General features: G+C 46.0%; 1 protein-coding gene across 1 annotated transcript in view; it reads left to right on the top strand.

Moving 5' to 3' along the window:
- LOC125428012 (calcium/calmodulin-dependent 3',5'-cyclic nucleotide phosphodiesterase 1B-like) overlaps positions 1 to 17,153 on the top strand; it is a 31,444-nt gene extending 14,291 nt beyond the window's left edge. Inside the window, exons 2-5 of the mRNA XM_048487587.1 lie at positions 13,531 to 13,644; positions 14,051 to 14,233; positions 14,752 to 14,818; positions 17,088 to 17,153. Coding sequence (XP_048343544.1) covers positions 13,531 to 13,644; positions 14,051 to 14,233; positions 14,752 to 14,818; positions 17,088 to 17,153 — 430 coding nt within the window. The remainder of the gene's footprint in view (positions 1 to 13,530; positions 13,645 to 14,050; positions 14,234 to 14,751; positions 14,819 to 17,087) is intronic.
- The last annotated feature ends 7,483 nt before the right edge of the window (positions 17,154 to 24,636 follow it).

Below are 24,636 nucleotides of genomic sequence, written 5' to 3'. Positions count from 1 at the left end.
ACACCCTCATGTGTTTTGTTAAGGCAGAGAGCATTGACTCCGTAGCATCTTCAAGAAGTACCTGGAAGAAAGGTATCTGGCTTTGTTTTTTCGTCTCTCTTTCCCCTTGTCTCAGCCTTGCCCCGGCAGTTTAGGTCTCTTTGCTTTGGAGTTCAAGCTGGGGAGTTGGCTAAGTGACGGTTCGGGCACAGTTGCCAACCAAGGCACAATTTGGCCCTTCCAAGAAGCAATCAAAGCCCAGCTAATTTCTGTTTGTGAACTAGAAACCAGGCCATTCATTTAGACACCCAGAGAAAGACTCTGACTTTACGGAGTCCAGAGCAAGTTGGCGCTCCTCGATCCAACAAAGGAGATGATTAAAGGCAGGTCAGATGCCGCCAGTGTCGCACAGATGCATGGGCAGGTTTGATTTCAGGCTGGCAGACCAACATTTGGTTGTCTTTTGTTTAACGGTTTCACAGAGCCTGTCGCTTGTGATTATAGAATTGAAGCAGAGAGAGCAGCGTGTTACCATCCCAGACAGCAGGGTTGAAGCTGGGTTCTCAGCAAGAGGATCAAACTGATAATCAGTGTGACATAGTGGTTATGTGTCTGATTTGAATTTAGGAGACTGAGGTTTGAATCCTCTCTTTCCTATGGGAGTTTGCTGGGTAATCTTGGGTCAGCCACTCTCTCTCAACCTAATTTACTTTCCCGGATTGTGGCTGTGAAGATAAAATAGTGAAGGGGAAAATGTTTGTAAATAATTTTGAGTCTTTATGGAGGAAAAAGGGGGTACGAATAGCTAAATAAATAAAGCATCCTCTGCCTGGCTAGATTATTTCGGACTGCAGGTGGTGTCCTTTGGGAAATTCCTTGAATTTTGTGAGTAGAGCCTGGCGACGGCAGGGTATGGAGAGGGAAGGGGCCTCAACCGATATAATGCCATAGAGTCCACTCTGTGTAGAGGAAGAAGAACTTAAGGGGAAGAGGTAATAGAAGAGTCACTTCAGTTGGAAGAAACTGGAGGAAGTTTCAGACTATGCTTAGTGGTGTGGCGGCAGGCTGTTTGCCAGGAAGTTTGCCAGGAAGACCCCTCTTCATAATGGCCTGGATGTAATAATTTTGTTTTTGTGTTTAGAAGTCAGAATTCCAGGCCACTTGCCAGAAATATTCTGAGCCAAGCTAGGATATTTTGCAAAAAGTATGGCAGAGCAGTTAGTAGTAAAAACCTGGAAGAAGAAGAAGAAGAAGAAGAAGAAGAAGAGTTAGATTTATATCTCCCCTTTCTCTCCTGTAAGGCGACTCAAAGGGGCTGACAATCTCCTCCCCCCCCCCACAACAAATACCCTGTGAGGTGGGTGAGGCTGAGAGAGCTCAGAAGAACTGTGACTAGCCCAAGATCACCCAGCTGGCATGTGTTGGAGCTCACAGGCTAATCTGAATTCCCCAGATAAGCCTCCACAGCTCAAGCGGCACAGCGGGGAATCAAACCCAGTTCCTCCAGATTAGAGTGCACCTTCTCTTAACCATTACGCCACTGCTGCTCAAAGAACACCTATGTCAGTGATGGTGAACCTTTTCGAGATGGAGTGCCCAAACTGCAACCCAAAACCCACTTATTTACCGTAAAGTGCCAACATGGCAATTTAACCTGAATACTGAGGTTTTGGTTTAGAATAAGGTACGCATTACTCGTGAGTAAGCTTGGTGGTATTCGGTGGCTTTGCTTTGAAGCAACCGTGCAGCACTTCGAATGGATGAATCACGAACCTAGAAGGGTTTAGAAGCAAGCCCCATTGTCAGCAACCGAGCTTACTCTCAGGTAAAGGATTGCGCTTTAGTTCTTCCCATGAAAATCAGTGGGGTTTAACAGCACTTAACAGGGTTACCTACACGTCTATGCCCAGTGGCCTAGGTCAGCCTAAGTGTGTGTGTGTGTGGGGGGCGATTTTCCACCCCCAGCATGATGAACTCTGTGCATGTGTGCCCACAGAGAGGGCTATGAGTGCCACCTCTGGCACCCGTGCCATAGGTTCGCCACCACTGACCTATGTTTACCTCCCAGCCAAGAAGTTCACTCTCTTTCCTTAACTTTTATCGTAAAGTTATTGTAAGCATAAACAGGAGCAGGGGGAATCATGTCTACTAGCCCTAGGAGGAAGGGGGGCACCAAAACAATGAAATGGATGGGTAGTTTTTTTTTTTAATTGCCTTATACCACTTAGTCAGACCATTGGTCTATCATGGGCAGCATTGACTACTCTTACATGCCGGGTCTCAGGTCGACTAATATCTTCTACTGCCTGGCCCTTGTAACTGAAGATGCCAGGGATTGAACTTGGGACCTTGGGACCTTCTTTACACAAAGCACATGCTATATCCCTGAGCCACAGCCACTTTCTTTGATAGTTAACACATGAAGCTGCCTTGTACTGAGTCAGACCATTGGTTTATCGAGGTCAGCATTGCCTACTCGGACTGGCAGTGGCTGTCCAGGTGCTCAGGCAGAGTTCATTCATGTCACCTACTGTGTGGTTCTTTTAACTAGAGATGGCCAGGGACTGAATCTGGGACTTTCTGCGTGTAAAGCTGCTCTACCACTGAACCATAGTCATTCCCCAAGGCAAAACTAACGTTAGCCTTCAGATGCTTCCAAATGGACCTTTGAATCTGTCCGATTGCAGAATGTTACCAGTCTTTTTTTTTAAATAAATTTGTATTGTATCATTTGAATATTACATTTATATTAATGCTTTTCTTCATTTGTTTCCAAACAATACATTTCCCCCTTTTCCCCCTCCCCCCTATATTTTTTCATATTTTTGTCAAACAAACAGCAGTAAGTTCATTCTATCTTTTCTCCCATTTCTCCTCATTGACTCCAGCTTCTTTCATCCAGTCCTCATATATGGTCCATATCTTCAAGATTTCGCTCTGTTTATCTTGCCACAGTTTATTCTTTGTTATTAAGTAGAAAATGTCCAGTGTCACTTGTTCCCAGATGTAATCCAACCATTTCTGGATTGTCCATTTTTTCTTTTCTTTCCAGCCTAAAGCTATTGTTGCATGTGCTGCTTTGATCATTATTTTGTACATATAGCTATATTTTTTATCTACCCTTCTATCCTCCATTACACCCATGAACATTAAGTCGTTATTTATCCCAATATTAATCTTCACTAGTTTCTCAATATATAACATTACAGTTGTCCAAAAATTTTCCACTTCTATACATTCCATCCACATATGGCTATAATATGCCTCCTGATCTCCACAATGCCGGCATTTAGGGCTGAGTCCTTTAATCATATATGCTAGTTGTTTTGGTGTTCTATACCACTTCAATATCACTTTTCTTTCCAATTCCATATATTTCTCAATCTTTATATTTTTCCGACTGTCAATTAGATTTTCAGTTTTCCCAGTGTCTAGAGAACCTTCCTTCTCCCATTTTTGTTTCAATGTTCTTATCATAAAATCTTTATCATCAACCATATACTTATATATATGTCCCAAAATTTTCCCTTTACATTTTTCATATAGTTCTAAACATTTAGCCATTATACATTCTCCTCTTATTCGTGAAACCTTTATCCTTTTCCAGATGCCCCTCAAGACCAACCAGTTCTCATTACCTCCTAACCAGTGGCGTTCCTGCCTAGGGACAGGGGGTACCCTATGTCCCCGGGCGCCTCCCATTTGGTCACGTGGGGGGGCGCCAGCATTTCAGGGTCGTTTGTATGTTTTTTTAATTTTTAAAGTGTTTGTTTCACGTTCCGGCCTGCAGGGGGCGCATTTTTAAGGCTAGCGGCACCAAAATTTCAGGGTATCATCCAGAGACTGTCCTTATGATACCACCCAAATTTGGTGATGTTTGGTTCAGGGGGAGCAAAGTTATGGACCCCCAAAGGGGTGCCCCCATCCCCATTGTTTTCAATGGGAGCTAACCTGAGATGGGGGCTACCCATTTGAGGGACCATAACTTTGGTCCCCCTGAACATAACTTCACCAAACTTGGGTGGCATCATAAGAATAGTTAACAGATGATACCCTGAAAATTTGGTGTCACTAGCTTTAAAAATACACCCCTTCCAGGCACCCCAAGAAATTTGCCCAAGATTCTTTGTTTTGCAGTGACTTTGCTCCATTGTAGCCAATGGGGAATTTCTGAGTGTGTAGGCAGGCTGCACATTTTTGAAGATAGAGACACCAGACTTTCAGGGTGGCTCCAGGAGGGCCTCCTGGTAATAGCATCCAGGTTTGTAGACCTTTGCTTCTGGGGGTTCAATTTTATGGGTCCCCAAAAGGCTTATTTTGTTTCCCCGCTCCTGGATATGAAAGCCTGTGGGCTGAGTTCTCTCAGAACTCTCTCAACTCCCCCCCCCCACTCCAGAAGCAAAGCTCACCAAGATTGGATGCTATTACTCAAGGCCTCTTGGAGCCACCTTGAAAGTCTGGCGCCTCTATCTTCAAAAATGTGGAGCCTGCCTCAGAAATTCCTCATTAGCTACAATGGAGCAAAGTCACTGCAAAACGAAGAATCTTGGGCAAATTTCTTGGGGTGCCTGTCAGGGATGTATTTTTAAAGCTAGTGGCACCAAAATGTCAGGGTATCATCTGGTAACTATTCTTATGATGCCACCCAAGTTTGGTGAAGTTATGTTCAAGGGGACCAAAGTTATGGTGCCTCAAATGGGTAGCCCCATCTCAGGTTAGCTCCCATTGAAAACAATGGGGATGGGGGCATTCCATTTGAGCATCCATAACTTTGCTGCCCCTGAACCAAAGATCGCCAAACTCGGGTGGTATCATCAGGGCAGTCTCTGGATGATGCCTGAAATCATGATGCCGCTAGCTTTAAAAATACACTCCCTGCAGGCTGAAAAAACACCCAAAATACCCCCCCCAACCCAAATACCTTGCATTCACATTTATTCATATTTGGGCAGGACATAATCGGACAATTTTTGTCCGAATGTGCCCAAATTTGCCCAGATTCCAGCCGAATCTGCTATTTGTTTCATCTGAATCTCCAACCCTCAAAAGTGATGCTGTTTCAGGGTGGGGGAGAATCCACCCCCAAACAGCATCACTTTCAATTTTGTTTTAACCGGGGACCCCAGATTCTCCCTTTAAGGTGGATTTAAAAGAAGAATCTGAGCTCCCTTGTTTAAACACCATTGAAAGTGATGCTGTTTGGGGGTGGATTCCACTGGAGGTGTTTTGTGAGAGATGATGCTGACATTTGTTTGGTAAATGTTTTGCTGGGGGTGATTTGTGAGAGATTTACATGTTTAATACCCACTTGCACTGGCTTGGAGTTGTTTCTCAGGCTAACAACCTACCTCATAGGGTTGTTGTGATTAGGAAAAGAGTTGGTGGGGAGAGAGCCATGTATGTTTTGATGGGAGTGGGAGGTGTTTTGTGAGCTGGTACAAAAAAATCATTGTTTGGTCATAGTGGGGGAGGGTGGCCGCCCATACGCCGGGCGGGGGCCAAACTCAGGTTTTGTCCCCGGGCGCCAGTTTGCCTAGGTACGCCCCTGCTCCTAACTCTATAAAATTTTGTACAGTCATAATTTCTCCTCCTTCTCTTATCAGATTTGCAACAGTCTGAATCCCTTGTCTTTTCAATATTTTTATCGCTTTCCCCCCCATCTTTTCCAGCCACACTTGCCAATGGTGCCGCATCCAGTGTACCGGGCATCCATTTTCCTCTCCATTTTTCCGAATGTTACCAGTCTTTTCCAGAAATCATCCTGACTAGATGGTAGATTTTCAGACTCAAGTTTGGTTGGGGTGAAATTCCATCTGTAAAACAGGCCACCAGCCATCTTTATCACTTCTCCAGGTGGCACTGATTCCATAGAAGTGTGGTGAGATTCATAAAAGGATATACATAGAGCTGAATACGTGGATCAACGTGTGCCATAAGGCCTTCTCTAGACATGTGGTGGCCCTGAGGTGGCTGAATGGACTTTTCCACTTCAGACAGGAGGGGAGGGATTGTGTGTTTTTCAAAGTCCTCCAACAATAATTCCTTGTAAATGGAAATCTGGCACATCATACAGAGGTTAAACTAGAACTAGAACATTTCCCCTCCTGCTATGCTTTTTTTTTAAAAATTGGGAGAATTGTTTTTGTCCCAGAGGAACACTGAAAGCTGTCCACTGTCCACTTACAGGCTGAAGCAATTCAGATCATTCTGATGGTGGTGGAAAATGGCCGTCAACCTTGTAGGGTTTTTAAGACAAGAGTCAAACAGAAGTGCTTTTACCATTGCATTTGTGCAATAATCCTGGATTTCCTTGATAGTCTCCCATTCCAGTACTAACCAGGGCTGACCCTGCTTAGCTTCTAAGATCTGATAGGATCAGGCTAGACTTGGTCATATCAGTCAGGGCTGAGCCCTTTTCCCCACCTCCATAAGAACATAAGAACATAAGAACTAGCCTGCTGGATCAGACCAGAGTCCATCTAGTCCAGCACTCTGCTACTCGCAATGGCCCACCAGGTGCCTTTGGGAGCTCACATGCAGGAGGTGAAAGCAATGGCCTTCTGCTGCCGCTGCTCCTGAACACCTGGTCTGCTAAGGCATTTGCAATCTGAGATCAAGGAGGATCAAGATTGGTAGCCAGAGATCGACTTCTCCTCCATAAATCTGTCCAAGCCCCTTTTAAAGCTATCCAGGTTAGTGGCCATCACCACCTCCTGTGGCAGCATATTCCAAACACCAATCACACGTTGCGTGAAGATCACTCTGTGAAGATCACTCCAAACCACTCTGTGTTGCTGCATGGATGGACTGGCACTAACTAGAGTGAAAAATGGCCCCCTCCTTAAGGTCGTTGTCCATACTGCAAAGGTCATGTGACATTAGCCGCTGTGGATCATCCCTCTGCCAGAATCCCCATCCTGAAAACTTCAGCAGCTCAGATAAAGGAAGGAGGTGGGGTTTTTTTCCCCATCGCCTTTCTCTTTGCTCAGTTGTCTCCCTTCCAAGTACTGACCTTGCTTAGCTTCTGAGATCTGATGAGATCCGGTTATACCAGGGGTCCCCAAACTTTTTAAACAGGGGGCCAGTTCACTGTCCCTCAGACTGTTGGAGGGCCGGACTAAAAAAAACTATGAACCAATTCCTATGCACAAATGATTGTAAAATGTTTGATTTCACCTTTCAGCCTTTCTGTCATGGTCTATTTTTAGAACAGTGACCAAAGTATGTCAAGTACAGGGTGGGCTCCAAATATTGTTGGGGAGGCTGTGGAATACCTTCCCCTGTAAAAAAAAAAAGCAGAACTTTCCCAATGAAGCATTCTATCTAACCCAGGATCAGGTATCTTCCTGGGTTCTTTCCTCCCTAGCAGCCAGCGAGCGATTCGCCAGCCTGGCTGATGCCAATGGGAGTGAGGCGGAACAGAAAGCGTGAGAGCAACACATGGAGTAGCCGAGAGGGAAAGGCGGAGCAGGCGTTGCCACATGTAAGGTTTCCAACTCTGGGTCAGAAAATTCATGGAGATTTGGGGGTGCCATCATGTAACTGCAATCAACGGCGGTTGGGGCCGGTTCCTCCTCTCCCTCGAGCCCCCACTGCACATGAATGGAGCCACCACCGCCATGTCTGACCGGCTGGATAAATGCCTTCAGGGTGCCACATTTGGCCCCCGGGCCGTAGTTTGGGGACCCCTGGGTTATACCCTAATGCCTGCCCTGCCCAGTGGGGCTTACCCCCATGAAAATGTTCTTCAGAAGCCGAGTCTTTTAGCTCAGCTAAATAAATAAAGACCGCGTTCAATAGGATGCTGATATTTTGCCTGTCTCTTTACTTCGCGGCAGTCTAGTTTGGGGCAATACAAAACTGGCACCCAAAACTTAATTTGTAGCCAGGGGAAAGATAAGGGGATTATATGCACAGGGCAGCCTCTGGTGAGAAACCGCAGTGAATCTAACTCTGATTTAAAGGCAGAATTTGATTGCTCAAGTGAATCGGTGGGTCAATGCCTTAAATTGCTTCTCTCTGATCCCTCCCTCCCCGCCCCCCTCCATCTCTGCGGGTGCATTGATCTGGGGTTGCCATGGGAGATGCTGTTTAACTTATGGCCAGATTTAAAGGCAGAAAACCTTAGTGCTTTCTCTCGTTTCCAGACAAAGAGACTTGTCCATGTTGTTATGTGTGTCTGCTTCTACCAGAAGTGAGCATTTCCAGGGGCAGTGCTACTGAGATTGCTTTTCTTTGAATGAGGCTCCACTGGAGGGTAGGCTTTGCTTATCTGTTACCTGAAACCGTGGCTTAATTAAACTAGCTGTAAATACAGGGTAGTATCCTACCTTAGGTTACAAATGAAACTGACTTATACTGGCTCAGAGTTGACAGCTCTGACTGGCAATTGTTCTCAGGTAGGGGTCTTTCCTGTCAAGTGGAGATGCCAGGGATTGAACCTGAGACCTTCTGCATGCTAAACACCTGCTCTACCACAAAGCCACAGCTCTTTCCCTTGAGAATGAACACACAAAGCTGCCTTCTACTTGGTCAGACTGTTGGTCTTTCAAGGTCAGGATTATCTGCTCTGAACAAGGGACGCTGCTCAGGGTCATGACTGGGATCTTACTCTTGATATGTAGTTGGTTTGTTTACCACAGTTGGTTTTAACTGAAGAAGAAGAAGAAGAAGAAGAAGAAGAAGAAGAAGAAGAAGAAGAAGAAGAAGAAGAATTTGGATTTATATCCCCCCTTTCTCTCCTGCAGGAGACTCAAAGGGGCTTACAATCTCCTTGCCCTTCCCCCCTCACAACAAACACCCTGTGAGGTAGGTGGGGCTGAGAGAGCTCCGAGAAGCTGTGACTAGCCCAAGGTCACCCAGCTGGCGTGTGTGGGAGTGCCCAGGCTAATCTGAATTCCCCAGATAAGCCTCCACAGCTCAGGCGGCAGAGCTGGGAATCAAACCCGGTTCCTCCAGATTAGATACACGAACTCTTAACCTCCTACGCCACTGTTGCTCCTGTGCTTTCACTTGACATTTGAGTTCAGACTCCCTGGCCTGGATGGCCCAGATTAGCACAATCTCATCAGATCTCAGCAGCTAAGCAGGGCCAGCTCTGATTGGTACGTGGATGGGAGTCTATCAAGGAAGTCCAAGATTGCTATGCAATGGCAGGCAATGGCAAACCCCACTTCTGAACATCTCTTGCTTTGCAAAACCGTCATGGTTGCCATAAGTCAGTTATGACTTTGATGGCATTTTCCACTACCATGAATGAACACTGCCTTTCCCTTTTATCTGTGGTGGAGGTAGGGGTAAGAGTCAAAGAAATGGTCAGCATCTCTCAAAGTGAACTCATGTTTACGTGATCACCCGTGGGCCAAATCCTGTAATTAAAATCAGTGGTAGTTTTGTTCTCTGTCTAAACTAAGCCAGAATATCTTTGTACTATTTACTTACAAATACTCAAGCCATGCACTCAGGAAAGCAATAGGATACTCCAGGACAGACTGTGGATTTCTGGAGAACATTTTGTGGCCTCCTAGTAACCATTTCCTCCCAGTTTCATTTAACTATACGTAAAAAAATTTGCCTCTCGAAGTAGCTCTTGTCATTCAAACTGCAAACAAAATTGAAGAGGTAGGGTGCTGTTCTCTCTGCTTCTTTTTTGCTTTTTTTATTCATCCAAAGGGATATCAACTCCTCGAAGCACTGAGAGGTAACTTTGCAGACACTTGAAAAGGATTCTCAGCTAACAGGAAACATCTCAGGCTATTAGCACCCATGGATAAAATATCCTCCTGAACTGTTGCCCAGCAATTTGCTTAACAAAGGAACAGTCTCCCGGCAGCCCTAATAATATATTATTTCTGAAACCTTAGCAAGATAAGGAACGCAGGAGAAGGGGAAGGGCTGCATTCATTATATTCTCGATCAGAGAATGAGAGGGTATTAACTTGAGCACTGTTCCGTCATTATTGACGGCAGGCGTGTTCCTGGGTCCAATTAGAGAGGTTGGACTGGAGAGATCTGAAGAACTGCCTCCTTCTGTGTGAAACAACCCAAACTCTTGAGATTGGGATCTGCCCATACATCTCCAAAATAGGGGGAGATATTTCCCTCCCCATGGACTATTTTGACTTGGGAGAATGATATGGAGGGGGGCAAGGGTCAATCTTCCTCCTCCCACATTGCAGTTCCAAGTCGAATCAGGATCCGACTGGTTTTTAAAATGATGTTCCCTGCAGCTGATGTTGGTTGCAGGGAAAGCAACTCCGGTCCAGGGAACCTGCACCCGTCTCACCAAAGAACATATTGTGTATTTTGACCTCAAAGCCCTCTTCCGTGCTTCTCATAGAATCATAGAGTTGGAAGGGGCCATACTGGCCATCTAGTCTAACTCCCTGTTCAATGCAGGACCAGAGCATCCCAGACAAATGTTTGTCCTGATGTTGCTTGAAGACGGCCAGTGAGGGGGAACTCACCAGCTCCCTAGGCCAGTGGTGGTGAACCTATGGCACGGGTGCAAGAGGTGGCACTCAGAGTCAGAGCCCGCTCTGCGGGCACGCGCAAACAGAGTGCTACCCCCCATCTAGGCTGGCCTGGGCCGTTGGGCTCGATTATTAGCATTAAACCTAAGACCAAGTTTTGGGGAGCCAGTGTAGGTAACCCTGTTAAGCGCTGTTAAACCCCACTGATTGTCAGGCAAAGAACTAAAGCGCAATCCTTTACCTGGGACTAAGCTCGGTTGCTGGCAATGGGGTTTGCTTCTGAGTAAACCCTCCTAGGGTCGTGATTCACCCGTTGGAAGAGTTGCACGGTTGCTTCAAAGCAAAGCCACTGACTACCACCAAGCTTACTCCCGAGTAATGTGTGCCTCGGAGTCAACTGTTTTTTCTAAACTAAAACCTCAGTATCCAGGTTAAATTGCCATGTTGGCACTTTGTGATAAATAAGTGGGTTTTGGGTTGCAATTTGGGCACTCGGTCTCGAAAAGGTTCGCCATCACTGCCCTAGGCAGTCAGTTCCACTTCTGAACTACTTTTCTTGCAGACATTTTTGTTCCTAATAGCCACTCAAAACCTTTCTCCGCTCCTGCGTATTTATGGAACTGTCTATTGTTGTCCGTGGTGTTGTGCCTGCATTCTGAGACATCTTCAGGAGAGGGCCACTCTGCGTATTGTTGAAGGTATCATTGCCAAGCTAATATCAAGCTACTGAGTTGTGTCGATTGGTTGGTCGTCATCCTCTGGGTTTCTCTGTGGTGCTATTTTGCTGATGTGTCGATTGGTTGGTCGATTGGTCATCCTCTGGGTTTCTCTGTGGTGCTATTTTGCTGATGTGTCGATTTTGCTGATGTGTCGATTGGTTGTGTCGATTGGTTGGTCGTCATCCTCTGGGTTTCTCTGTGGTGCTATTTTGCTGATGTTTGACTGTGATTGAATCATTAGCCCTTTTGAAAGGGTCTGCTGGATGAAAATTGGGATTGATATTTCTTATATAGAGAAAATGAATGTTTGCGATGCTTTCTCCATACGCGAGGCCTGGGACAATCGACCTCTGTTGTTCTGCTTGGCGCTGTGGCGACGTTCTCTCCCTTGGCTTCTTTGGTGTTTGGAGTGTTTCCAGTTTTCATGTAGAATAGCAGTGCCATTTAACAAGAAAGGGAATGTTGTGGACAACACCCCGACTGAATATACTTCGTCTCTAGTGTGTTATTCACTTGGGCTGAGGCCACCAGTGTGACAGCCGGCCAGAGATGCCCTCACGGTCTCTACCGAGCGTCTTGCCAGGCTTCTGATGTGGCAGTGCCCCCTGGAGGAGAAATGTGTCAAACGTGAAGTGCAACCAGTAGACTGAACCTGGGGGATTGGCTTTTTCAGATATAAATAGATGTCATCTGAGACAGATAATTTCATGCTTTGTTATTCCGGCCAGCTATGTCCACAGAAGAATCTTGTACTATTCTGAAAGCTCGCCATCTTTTTTTTAAAAAAACTGTCAGACCCCTCCCCAGTTTGCTCATAACCATCAAAAATATGCCTTTTCTTCACTTAGACCAATGACCTGGAAGCTTTTATAGCATCTGGAGAGAATCACCTGGTCTCTTTTAGTCTGCTTAGCCTCTGAAATTTGACAGATCAGGTTAGCCTGAGCTATCCTGATCAGGAATAAGAATCTTTGTTCTCCCTCCCTCCCTCCCTTACTTTTTTTTTAAAAAAGAGGATCACAGAAAATATGACTCCAGAATGACTTTTAAAATAATAATTTTCTTGCTGGTCCTTCCCATACAGTCCCATAGTCTGGGACTTCCATAGGGCCCAACAGAATAATATAAACAAAATCAGGTTATTTTCTGGGCAAAGAAAGTTGTGGAGGCTGATTTTGGTGGGCTAGGACCGCTAGAACAGTGGAGGAGCTTCCTTTCCATTTGAAAATTTTCTGTTGCAACATCCCTTCCCAAATTGCCTGTGTGTGTGTACAGCGTGCAAAGTGCGTGCAGCAGCAGCAAGTGGTGGGATCCGCTTTAGTAACAGGTTCCCATGGTGGTGGGATTCAAACAGTGGCGTAGCACCAATGGGGCTGGGCGGGGCACGATGGGGGCGTGGCCGGGCATTCCGGGGGCAGGGTATTAATAATTTCTCTGTTACTGTAAAAAAACTCTTACTGTAAAAAAAAAGTTCCTAATTTCCAGCTGCTATCTTTCTGTCCATAATTTAAACTCATTATAGCAAGTCCTATCGTCTACTGCCAACAGAAACAATGACTTCTCCTCTAATTGACTGTCTGTCAAATACTTAATACTTTCAAATACTTAATTTTGTTTCTAGAATTCAAAAGAAGGAGACTTTCCTTAAACAAGGAACTTTACCGTATTTCCAAAACATGTTTTTAAAACAGCCCAACAGGGAGAATTATCCCGTTTTCTACCTTCGCTAACCAGCCACATAGGAAGCAACAGGATTTTATGGTTTTTGGACCTAATGGAATTTCTAACGGAAAAGCGGACCCAATTAGTAACCCCCTCTCGGCACACACAAATAATTAGTAACCCACTCTCGGGAACTGGTGAGAACCTGCTGGATCCCACCTCTGTGTGTGTGTATGTGAATGTGGGAGGGAGGGAGGGAGGGAGGGAGGGAGAGTTTCAGGCAAGCATTTCCACAACAAAAGGAAAAAGAGAGTGTGTGTCATTGCTGTGAAAAAGCTGCAGGGAGGGAAAGGATAAAACACCTCTTCACACTCACATTTCTTTGACTAATTACCTGTTCCCAAGCCTACTTCTTTCTGATGTGGGCTGTGACCACTGTGCTTTTATTATAGTTCTGCCTTGAAATCTGCATGGGTCACATGAGATTTCCCAGTAGCTTTCAAGTTTGTGGTTCACTGTATTATAATACTGGAAAGATCTCCCTGGTATAGGTGGCATGGCTTGGAGATGACTCCATCCTTTCTTCTCATGTTATCCTTTGAAGATGGGTGTGGATTTTTCTTGTTGGGAAATACCCATAGCATGTCCCTCATTCGAACCAGTCCTCCTTAAACATGTTCCTCTGCTGTGTCTTGCAGGCTACGGTACATGGTGAAACAGCTGGAGACAGGAGAAGTTGATATTGTGGAATTGAAGAAGAACTTGGAATATACCGCTTCATTGCTTGAAGCTGTCTACATCGATGAGACCAGGTGAGGCGGTGGGGCTTGGAATGCTATGGGGCAAAAGCATCACATGAAATCATTACAAAATCCTTCAGATAGATTCGTGAGGTGGCGTTTCAACACCCCAGATGCTCATGGTAGCTTGTATAAATGGACCAGTGTGTCTGATGAAACCAGACATATCCGCTTGGGGACTGCATCGTCTCTAGACTAAATTATATACCCTGCCAAACCACTGAGCTGTTTAGCTTGGTATCTTCTGAGGGTGACTCTCGAAGCAGTTCAGCTTGACTGGCAGCGACTCTCCCAAGTTTTAGGTAGAGAAAGGTCTTGATGGTCTTCCCCCATTCTACTAAAAGAGATCCCTTAAATGGGAGATGCCTGTGATTAAAATGTCTTTTCCCCCTCTCCTCCAACACCTTTGCTGTTTCAGGCAGATTCTGGACACAGAAGATGAGCTCCAGGAGATCAAGTCAGACGCGGTGCCCTCTGAGGTGCGGGACTGGCTGGCCTCCACTTTCACCCAGCAGACGCGGGCCAAGGGACGCCGTTCGGAGGAGAAGCCCAAGTTCCGCAGCATTGTACATGCTGTGCAAGCCGGCATCTTTGTGGAAAGGTTTGCACTGGGCTGGGGGTTGGGGTGGAAAGTGTGTGTAGTAGATCAGGGCTTCTCCGAGGGCATCCTCAGAGAAGAAGATAGCTTTTTTGGGAAAATCATGCCATGGCACTTGGAGAGGGGAAGAAACAGATGAGAACAGATACTACTAGATATGGCAAAGATTAAAGTAGTATGTAAAGCTGAAAAAAATCAAGAATAAGTTCCCTTGTTGCTTGAAGGTGGGTCCTTGGTTTGGAGCAACCTTAATAACCCAGCTTAGCATTTGCTCATCACAACCTGAAAGCTAAGCAAACGACCTCTTTTCACCTTGTGCTCTGAACGTTGGTAAGGTCACTATGAGTCAGTCGTGACCTGAGGGCACATTCTTCTCCTACCTGGAGAAGAAAACTATCATGGTAAAGAGACCTCGGGCTGATGTGGTTCTATGTCCAGTTCTAATAAGGTTGAGTGCAATCTGGGATTTAGTTCTGTGGCCATTCAGAAGAGATCCTGACCCATTGCTATCTGCCTTGCAGGATGTTCCGTCGGACGTACACCGCTGTGGGACCCAACTATTCCCAATCCGTCATCAACTGCTTGAAGGTAACAACCATGGCAGGAGGGTGCTTGACTTAGCTTGCTTTCCTTTCCTTCCCCCCTACGATGCTTCACAAGACCTGTGGTGGCAGAGCAATTGCAGGGGTTCTTGGAGTACATCTTTTTCTTTGATCTGTTTCAGTCAGGCTTCAGGCCTTAGTTTGGAACTGAAACAGTTTTAGTTATGCTGGTGGGCGATCTTCAAAAATGAACCGGGGACATAGTCATAAGAACATAAGAACATAAGAACATAAGAACAAGCCAGCTGGATCAGACCAAAGTCCATCTAGTCCAGCTCTCTGCTACTCGCAGTGGCCCACCAGGTGCCTTTGGGAGCTCACATGTAGGATGTGAACGCAATGGCCTTCTGCGGCTGTTGCTCCCGATCACCTGGTCTGTTAAGGCATTTGCAATCTCAGATCAAGGAGGATCAAGATTGGTAGCCATAAATCGACTTCTCCTCCATAAATCTGTCCAAGCCCCTTTTAAAGCTATCCAGGTTAGTGGCCATCACCACCTCCTGTGGCAGCATATTCCAAACACCAATCACACGTTGCGTGAAGAAGTGTTTCCTTTTATTAGTCCTAATTCTTCCCCCCAGCATTTTCAATGAATGCCCCCTGGTTCTAGTATTGTGAGAAAGAGAGAAAAATTTCTCTCTGTCAACATTTTCTACCCCATGCATAATTTTGTAGACTTCAATCATATCCCCCCTCAGCCGCCTCCTCTCCAAACTAAAGAGTCCCAAACGCTGCAGCCTCTCCTCATAGGGAAGGTGCTCCAGTCCCTCAATCATCCTTGTTGCCCTTCTCTGCACTTTTTCTATCTCCTCAATATCCTTTTTGAGATGTGGCGACCAGAACTGAACACAGGACTCCAAGTGCGGTCGTACCACGGCTTTATATAAGGGCATGACAATCTTTGCAGTTTAATTATCAATTCCTTTCCTAATGATCCCCAGCATAGAGTTTGCCTTTTTCACAGCTGCCATGCATTGAGTTGACATTCCCTTGGAAGTATCAACTAAGATGCCCAAATCCCTTTCCTGGTCTGTGACTGATAGCACTGACCCCTGTAGCGTGTATGTGAAGTTTGGATTTTTTGCCCCTATGTGCATCACTTTGCATTTTGCTACATTGAACTGCATTTGCCATTTCTGAGCCCACTCACCTAATTTATCAAGGTCCGCTTGGAGCTCTTCGCAATCCTTTGTGGTTCTCACCACCCTACATAATTTGGTGTCATCTGCAAACTTGGCCACCACGCTACCCACCCCTACTTCCAGGTCATTTATGAATAGGTTAAAGAGCACTGGTCCCAAAACGGATCCTTGGGAGACCCCACTCCCCCAATCACTTCTGCTTCACACCAATCACTTCTGCTTCTTACTTGCCTTGCAAGGCCTTTAGCGTGGTTGCTGTAATTGGTAGTGACTTGATGACACATGTTACTACTAGTGACTTGATGACTACATATTAGGGGGCAGTAGCCTCATGAATATGGTATAATGGTTAGCCTATCAGGATGATGGAGGTTCAGACTTCCACTCTTCCATGGAAGCTTGCTGGGCAACATTTGGCCAGTCACACACTTTCACACACACTCACACACCGAGATTCAGTGTGGTGCACTCTAATCTGGAGAACTGGGTTTGATTCCCCGCCCTGCCACTTGAGCTGTGGAGGCTTATCTGGGGAACCAGATTAGCTTGTGCACTCCCAACACATGCCAGCTGGGTGACCTTGGGCTAGTCACAGTTCTTCTGAGCTCTCTCAGCCCCACCCACCTCACAGGGTATTTGTTGTGGGGGGGGGGAAGGGAAAGGAGATTTTCAGCCCCTTTGAGTCTCCTTGCAGGAGAGAAAGGGGGGATATAAATCCAAACTCTTCTTCTTTTTCTCCAGTCTTACCTACCTCTCAGAATTGCTGTTGTGAAGATAAAATGGGAAATGATGTTAGATGCCTCTCTTGGTTCCCACTAGGGAGGAAAGCTAGGTGTAAATACTGAAATTAATAAATAAACTTATGCCCCGCAAGGCTTAGTTTGGATAAAGGCTACAGGAGATCACTCTTGAAAGGCATGGTACTTTGATATTTGAAGAAGAGTTGGCTTTTATACTTTTCTCTCCTGTAAGGAGTCTCAAAGAGGCTCACAATCGTTTTCCTCCCCACTCTCTCTAATAGAGCATGTTGCGGTCCCAAATAGAATTCACCGCAGAGCCTTTTGTTTTGGGGGATGTTGGTTATTATTACCCATTTCCCCCTTTCCCCTGCAGTTTCTCACCCTCTTTGAGAGGGGCAGGCTGGTGGGCTTAAGAGGGCAAGGGGATCTGCCATTTTGAGATGTCATCAATGGAGAAAAAGCACCAGAAAGTCCCCACACTTCACAAAAAGGAGCATAATTTTTTCCGTTAGTGTGCTGGGCTTATATCACTATATTGTTATAAAAACATTTGAATAAGTGATTGTCGTTTGTTCAGTGCCAAGTCACTGATTCTCATCTATGGCGGGAAGAGAGAAGGGAGTAATGGCGGTGCGCCAACCTCAATGGGACAGCACAAGCTTCCTTTTCCCAGTCTCTCAAGATTCCCAATCATCCCTTCCCCAATGTGCTAGAGAAACCCTGGCGTTTAATATTGTTAAAAGGAAGGAGTCTGCAACAGGGGGGAGGCCAAGGGGGAAGACATGGAAGGACAGTGTGAATGAATGGGAGGGATGAAGCTGGGTAGGCTGGCCATGGGCGGAGGAAAGATGCTTTGGGCAAAGCTGTGCTCACTGTCACAATCTGGCCATGAAGAACATTAACGTTGTACTACAAGTGGTCTTGCTTGCCGCAAGGTGAATAGAGAGTGAAAGCGAGGCTCAGGGAAATATGTCCGTACAAGAAATCTTGCTGCGACTGTGCACTTCTGGTGCACGGCAGAGACCTTGTACGTAATGAGCCCTTGTGGTGTAGATGGGACCGACAGAGTTCTGAGAGAACTGAGACTGGCCCAAGGTCACCCAGCAGGCTTCAGGTGCAGGAGCAGGGAAACAAACCTTGTTCTCCAGATTAGAGTCCACCATTCTTGGCCACTACACCATGCTGGTTCTCAAATAAAACGTCTGTAGATTCAAATTGGAAATGTCTGTCAATTCAACTTACCTGGCTGGCAATTTTTGCGTCATTTTGAGTCGAGCGCCTTTTCAGTCACCACGATGGTTCGCTTGCCATTTAAAATCAACTGAACTTAAAATGAGCAGGAGTTTTGCATCTTTGCTGTTGGTGGCATTCAGTATCACGGCAACTGGGCAGGCGCTGTTGGCGCATGCTTGCAATTGACTGGGTCGCTGGGATTGCATTTGCCCCAGGCTCATCATGGGCAAGCCATGCGTCATTTAAAATCACATAGATCTCACGCTAATGTGCTGCTTTTGCGCCTGCGTAGCCAGGCACAACCGGATTGAACTAGAGTTCCCAGGAAGCAGTGTGCAGGAGAACATACCAAGGAATGTGATCAAATTTAGGATACTTGATGGATGCCCACACCCTTGACTTTGGGAGTCAGGTATGCAAAACGCCAAGGCTAGAGCACCAGAGATACAAACCACGCAGCTTCCTTGCATCCCAGCAGAACCGAGACAACCAAAGGACGCATCTCTTTTGTAAGTTAATACATATATTTTTTGTCTGGTGGTTTGAGCAGAGAGGAAGGAGGAGAGGACAGCTTTGAGAAAGCAGTACAAAGAATTTGCAATGCAGTTCAGAACATTTTTGGATGTCTGATGGGTGTGTGCGTGTGGGTGTGTGACTTTTTTCCCAAATATTTAAGAGTGTTGCTTGCCATTGGCAACTGATTTGCTACCTGAGCAAAGCAGCGTCTGCCCGTTGTTGCTTAGAATCTGTTTTCCATGCCAGGGGCTTGAAACTCTTCTGATTGAATCCTGAAATGAGTGGCTATAATTGCAGTTTACCAACAATGCTGAAATTGTTGTCCACCATCAAAACTACTTTAGTGAAACCAGATGATTGACTATTCTCCCAGTTTGGACTCTAAACGCCCAAGTTCATTCAGCAGTATTTGGGATTCAATTATGAGGAAAACTGCCACCATAGTGTGATGAACTAATCTATCGAAATAATTACCAGACGTTTGTTGGGCTTGGGGTGGAGCAGCCCATGACATTCGCTGACCGAGCTGACGTGGTGACATGCATATTCATTTGCTTACGGCCGGTCCCCAGGCACCATTCATTCCTTAGAAACTGATCCCTCTGAGTTTAGTGGAATTTAAGCCAAGGAAATGTTTTGTTAAAATTTCTATTTAAGGAAGTTAATCAATTTTCAATCTGGTTTTGCCTGCCAGTTTGATTGGGATGAAAAAGTCAGGTTGAGCCGGGTTTGGAAGAGATCCCGGCAGGGGAGGAAGTGGGGAAGACCCAAACAGCTGGATAGCAGCTGCTGAGTAAGACTTGGCTGAATTTTCCTCTCTTCTGCCAACAGGTGTGTCCAGAGGCATGAGGCAAAGGACTCTCATCTTGATGGTCTCAGTTTAGAGATGAGAGGATGATTTGCTAGTAGTGGTGGTGGTGGTGGTGGTGGTGGTAGTGGAAAGTGCCATTAAATTGCAGCTAACTCATGGAAACCCTCGTAGGGTTTTTAAGGCAAGAGGCTTTGGTTGTGGTTTGCCACTGCCCGCCTCTGTTGAGCGATCCTGGACTTCTTTGGTGGTCTTCCATCTGAATACTAACTGGGGCCAACCCTGCTTATGTGGACGTGCAGCCAATTTATGGCAACTACACAGGTTTTAGCTTTTGAGATTTGACAAGATTGAGCTAGTCTGGGCTCTCCAGATCAGGGCCAGCGAGGTGAGGGAGCAGGTATTTAAAAGTTCCCACTTCTCTTGCTTGTCTCTGTTGTAGTTTTTATTTTGCACTGGATCTCCACGGAGGAGAAAAATGGGAGACAGATGAATGGGTGGATGTTGGTCAACTGAGGGATAGGGAGCTCAAGGGCAAGAGGTTTTAAAGTCAGTGTGCCCGGACAGAATGGGATAAGGGTCTCACTACAGAGTTTTTTTCCTTGCACATTTTTTGCAACCTCCTTTTGTTGTTGTTGTTGTTGTTGCAAAGGAAAAAGGAGCTTAGAGAGGGGAAGAGGGAGGGAAATTTTAACCCTTCCTCCCGTGCTGTTTTCTCACTGGAAAAAGCCACCCACAAACGTTGCCTTTTCTCCCACTGGGGAGAACTTTGTATGTCCTTGTTACAATATCTTACATGAGGTAAGGGGAAGAGAAAGGTACCAATAGAGGGAGATGGTGCTTGTGTGTGCGTGTGAGGAGGGGCTGTGGGTTATCTTAATAGCACCGGATTGGCGGGAGAAGGGGGAGGGAAGATAGCAATTCTTTCGCTATTGACAGTGAGGATTTCAGCAGGCCAGGAGGTCTTAGGGAACTTGGATCAGCAGATGGAGTTGGAGTTGTTGATTCTAGAGTCAGGATTTCTGACAGCTGTTGCTTCCCCAGGAACTGCAGCATTGTGCCATGACAACTTTAGGGGAAGTAAATATCTCCAAAACCGGACCGAAAAAATTATACAAGACCCACGTATGCTGCTATAGTGGCTTCAATGTATTACACACTTATATTTCTCATCATACATAAAATACAATATAAACAATGCTTATTTGTATTTCTATTCCAATTAGACTCCTTCGGAAGGAGCGCTGTAGTCTCTTCCTGCGTGCTTAATCAATTCGCACCCGGTTTAGTCCAACGTATCATGAAAGATTACAATCTTGTTCTTGATATGTTCATATCCAAATTAATGGTTATGGAATTATTTTCCTGACATTTATAAAGTTCTTATCCTTCAAAGTATATCACTGTTCTGGATACATGGCTGAAATCTTACATGATCTCCTTCCGGAGTCCATTTAAAGGAGCCTTGTCCCCAATGCAGGAGAAACAATCAGCTTGCCCTCCTAGGACATGATACGTTGGACTAAACCGGGTGCGAATTGATTAAGCACGCAGGAAGAAACTACAGCGCTCCTTCCGAAGGAGTCTAATTGGAATAGAAATACAAATAAGCATTGTTTATATTGTATTTCATGTATGATGAGAAATATAAGTGTGTAATACATTGAAGCCACTATAGCAGCATACGTGGGTCTTGTATAATTTTTTCGGTCCGGTTTTTGACACTTTCTTCAAGACGCACATTCCCATTCATAAATCTGAAGTAAGTATCTCCCCTTTGAAATGCCCATATTGATGGGAAAGGAGCAGTGCAGTCCTTAGAGACATGCGGCTGGGGATTGCACATCCATGCCACAGCCAAAGAGGATTGTGACGCTGTGGCCAGGGAGCAGAATGCGAAGGTTCCTCGATGTCTCTGAAAACTCCCTATGCAGCTTAGCAGACTGCACCAATAATTTTACCGGCATAAATTTATGCTGGCAAAAGAGGGTGTTCCCGGCCTTAAAAGGCTCAGGAAGTTGATGAAAGATCGCTCTACTCCCAGGAACACCCCCTTCAATGTCGGCATGGGCTCACCTACCAGAGGAGTGCAGGCGCTGTGGCATTGTTGGCTTCAGCGTGGTGAAGTGGTTAAGAGCAGGTGGTTCTAATCTGGAGAACCGGGTTTGATTCCCTGAGTGGCGCAGGCTTATCTGGTGAACCAGGTGTGTTTCCACACTCCTACTTTCCCGCTGGGTGACCTTGGAACTCTCTCAGCCCCACCTACCTCACAAGGTGCCTGTTGTGGGGAGAGGAAGGGAAAGGAGCTTGTAAGCCATCTTGAGTCTCCTTACAAGAGAGAAAGGTGGGGTATACATCCAATCTCCTTCTTCTTCCTGGATGTTGCATTGCTGTGAGGCTCCCCAGCACTGGCATAAGGGCCCCCGCACCAGCATAAATGCCCTTTATGCCTGCTTAAGTATTTATTTTATTTTTATTTATTTATTGTTTCGATTTATAAACCGCCCTATCCCCTGGGGGCTCAGTGCCAATATCACACCCCATCCAGAGCCCTTTCAGCACCCCCCCTCCCCCGCCCATTTGTGGATTGCACAGCAAGTAGTCTAATGGGACCGTCTCACCCCTTACGTCCCAAGTCGTGCCCTCCGCTCTGCGGAGGCGAATTTACTGGTGGTCCCTGGCCCCTCCATGATGCGGCTGGCCTCCACACGGGCCAGGGCGTTTACTGCCCTGGCCCCTGCCTGGTGGAATGCCCTTCCTCCAGCAGTTAGGGCCCTGCGGGACCTTGGAGAGTTCCCTGCAAAACGGTGCTGTTCCACCGGGCTTTTGAGGGAGCCGGCCGCTGAGCCCGCCCCTCATGTTGTCCTGCACACTGGCTATCTATTGGACCATCTGCCAATCCCCTCCCTTCCCAGGGTTTGACCACTGGGGTTGGGTGCCAGACGTCTTCCATTATTAATTAAATTATTTATTGAAGGCTACTACTGCTGCCGTAGTTTTATAGTTTTAAGGTTTTGTATTTTTAACGGGGGTTATTCGATTTGTTTCATTGTATTGTTGTTTGTTGTGCACCGCCCTGAGCCCTTTGGGGGGTAGGGCGGTTTACCAAATCGAATAAATAAATAAATAAATAAATAAAATAATCTGTTGCCTTGTGTTTTCTGATGCTAAGTGGAAGAACTCTCAAACTTGTTCTGTTTGTGGTTCAATATGGTTGGATGAATGAGCCACCATTTGTGCAGTCGCAAGGGACAGATGTGTTTCCAAGCATATGTCGTCGCAACCTGTTGTCCTGCACTTAGGATTAAAGCACCAGCCATGAAGGAAAATGCCATTTTTAAAGACAGATTTGCTCACTGGTATACATCCTTTTACAAATGTGCCCATCTGCGCAGTTCAGGCTGGCTCAGGCTCTTTAATACCGCTATTTAGAGTTGTTTTCTAAAGATGTAGGGGATTTGATCCAGAAAAAACAATTAAAGTGGATCTGTTCCATCTTGCCCGGTGCTATGATCTGTGCAGTTTTTGAAACATGAACAACTCTGGATTGTTTGTCAGGTCATCGGTGGACCGTAGAATGAATCTATTTATTTGTTTATTCAGATTTTTGTTTTGGTTCATGTTGTAAACTTCTTTTGAGTAGTTGTCTGGGGAGGCGGCCAAGAAACAGTCAGTCTGAAATTTAAAATCGCCAAACCCCGATCAAAACAAAGCAATTGAAATCAACACAAAATCTGTCAGACAACATACAATTCGTGAAATGGGGTGTGTCAGATGGGACGACTGCAGATTGTCCCATGCCCAGGGAAGGAAGACCCTTAACTGAAAGCCTGGGCAAATAATCTGACACCTAAAACATTGAAAGTAGGCACCAGACACATTTTGATGCTTTTGTGCCTAACACATCCACAGGTCAAAAAACCTTCCGTTGCTATTTGTGTTTCTGAGAGGATCTTGGTGGGAAGTACATTTCCGTGACACAAGAATCAGTAAGCCCATCAAAGGGGTTGTCTGCCCCCCTTCCCTGCCCTGCTGCATCCCAGATCTTTCTCCTCCACCCCACTCTGCCAGAAATTGTTTTGGATGAGAAGGAGGGACAGAGATGAAAGAGAATGTTTGTGAAGAAGAAGAAGAAGAAGAAGAAGAGGAGGAGGAGGAGGAGGAGGAGGAGGAGGAGGAGGAGGAGGAGGAGTTATATCCCCCCTTTCTCTCCTGCAGGAGACTCAAAGGGGCTGACAATCTCCTTGCCCTTCCCCCCTCACAACAAACACCCTGTGAGGTAGGTGGGGCTGAGAGAGCTCCGAGAAGCTGTGACTAGCCCAAGGTCACCCAGCTGGCGTCTGTGGGAGTGCACAGGCTAATCTGAATTCCCCAGATAAGCCTCCACAGCTCAGGCGGCAGACTTGGTTCCTCCTGATTAGAGTACACCTGCTCTTAATCTCCTACGCCACTGCTGTTTCCTCCGTTTCTCTTTTTCTTTCTGACAGGTGGAGAAGAGCCAAAAGTATTTTAGTGCCCGAGGCACAAAACCCAAAGTTCTACTACTACTGGCTGCTAAAAACCCAAGTAGTTGACAACTGACGTGCTTTAATGATACCTCAGAATGTGCCACCATTAGCAGGCCTTAGCGTCATTTTGCTGACTGGGGTGCCATTTCATGTTGGAGTTGGGTTGAATATGGATGAGCCCAGTCCTGCGTGTGAGTGCAGGAAAAGAGCTCTTCCAAACGAATATATGCAAAAAGGAAAAACTTACATGTATTTCAAGTAACTTTGGATCACAAGCATTGTTTCAGGTGAAAAGAAAATAGATAGAAAAACCCTAGTTGGCAGAGACCAATCTACTGGTGATCCCTGGCCCCTCAATGATACGGCTGGCCTCCACTCAGGCCAGAGCCTTTACAGCTCTGGCCCCCGCCTGGTGGAACGCTCTTCCGCCAGCTGTCCGGGCCCTGCGGGATCTCGCTGAGTTCCGCAGGGCCTGCAAGACTGAGCTATTCCACTGGGCTTTTGGGGAGACTAGCCGTTGATAGGGGCCCTTCCTTCTTCCTTCTTGGTTGCCTATAACATCATGTGGCTCCTACCGCCCCCCTTCCCTGGGGTTCTCAGGGGTTTTTGAGGGAATTGATAGTAGGCGCCATCTTGAGTTATTAAATTAATCAATTAATAATGCTGCATTTTAATGGGGTTGGGTTTATTTTTATTAGAGCCGTATTAACCTATATTTATTGTATTTTCATCTGATACTGTGCTCCTTCTATATGTTGTGAACCGCCCTGAGCCCTCCGGGGGAGGGCGGTCTATAAACCCAATAAATAATAATAATAATAATAATAATAATAATAATAATAATAATAATAATAATA

The sequence above is a fragment of the Sphaerodactylus townsendi genome, linkage group LG03 (genome assembly GCF_021028975.2).
Source record: "Sphaerodactylus townsendi isolate TG3544 linkage group LG03, MPM_Stown_v2.3, whole genome shotgun sequence".
NCBI classification, from domain to species: domain Eukaryota; kingdom Metazoa; phylum Chordata; class Lepidosauria; order Squamata; family Sphaerodactylidae; genus Sphaerodactylus; species Sphaerodactylus townsendi.
The sequence above is the reverse complement of the archived record's forward strand: the minus strand, read 5'-3'. Positions and strand labels throughout refer to the sequence as shown.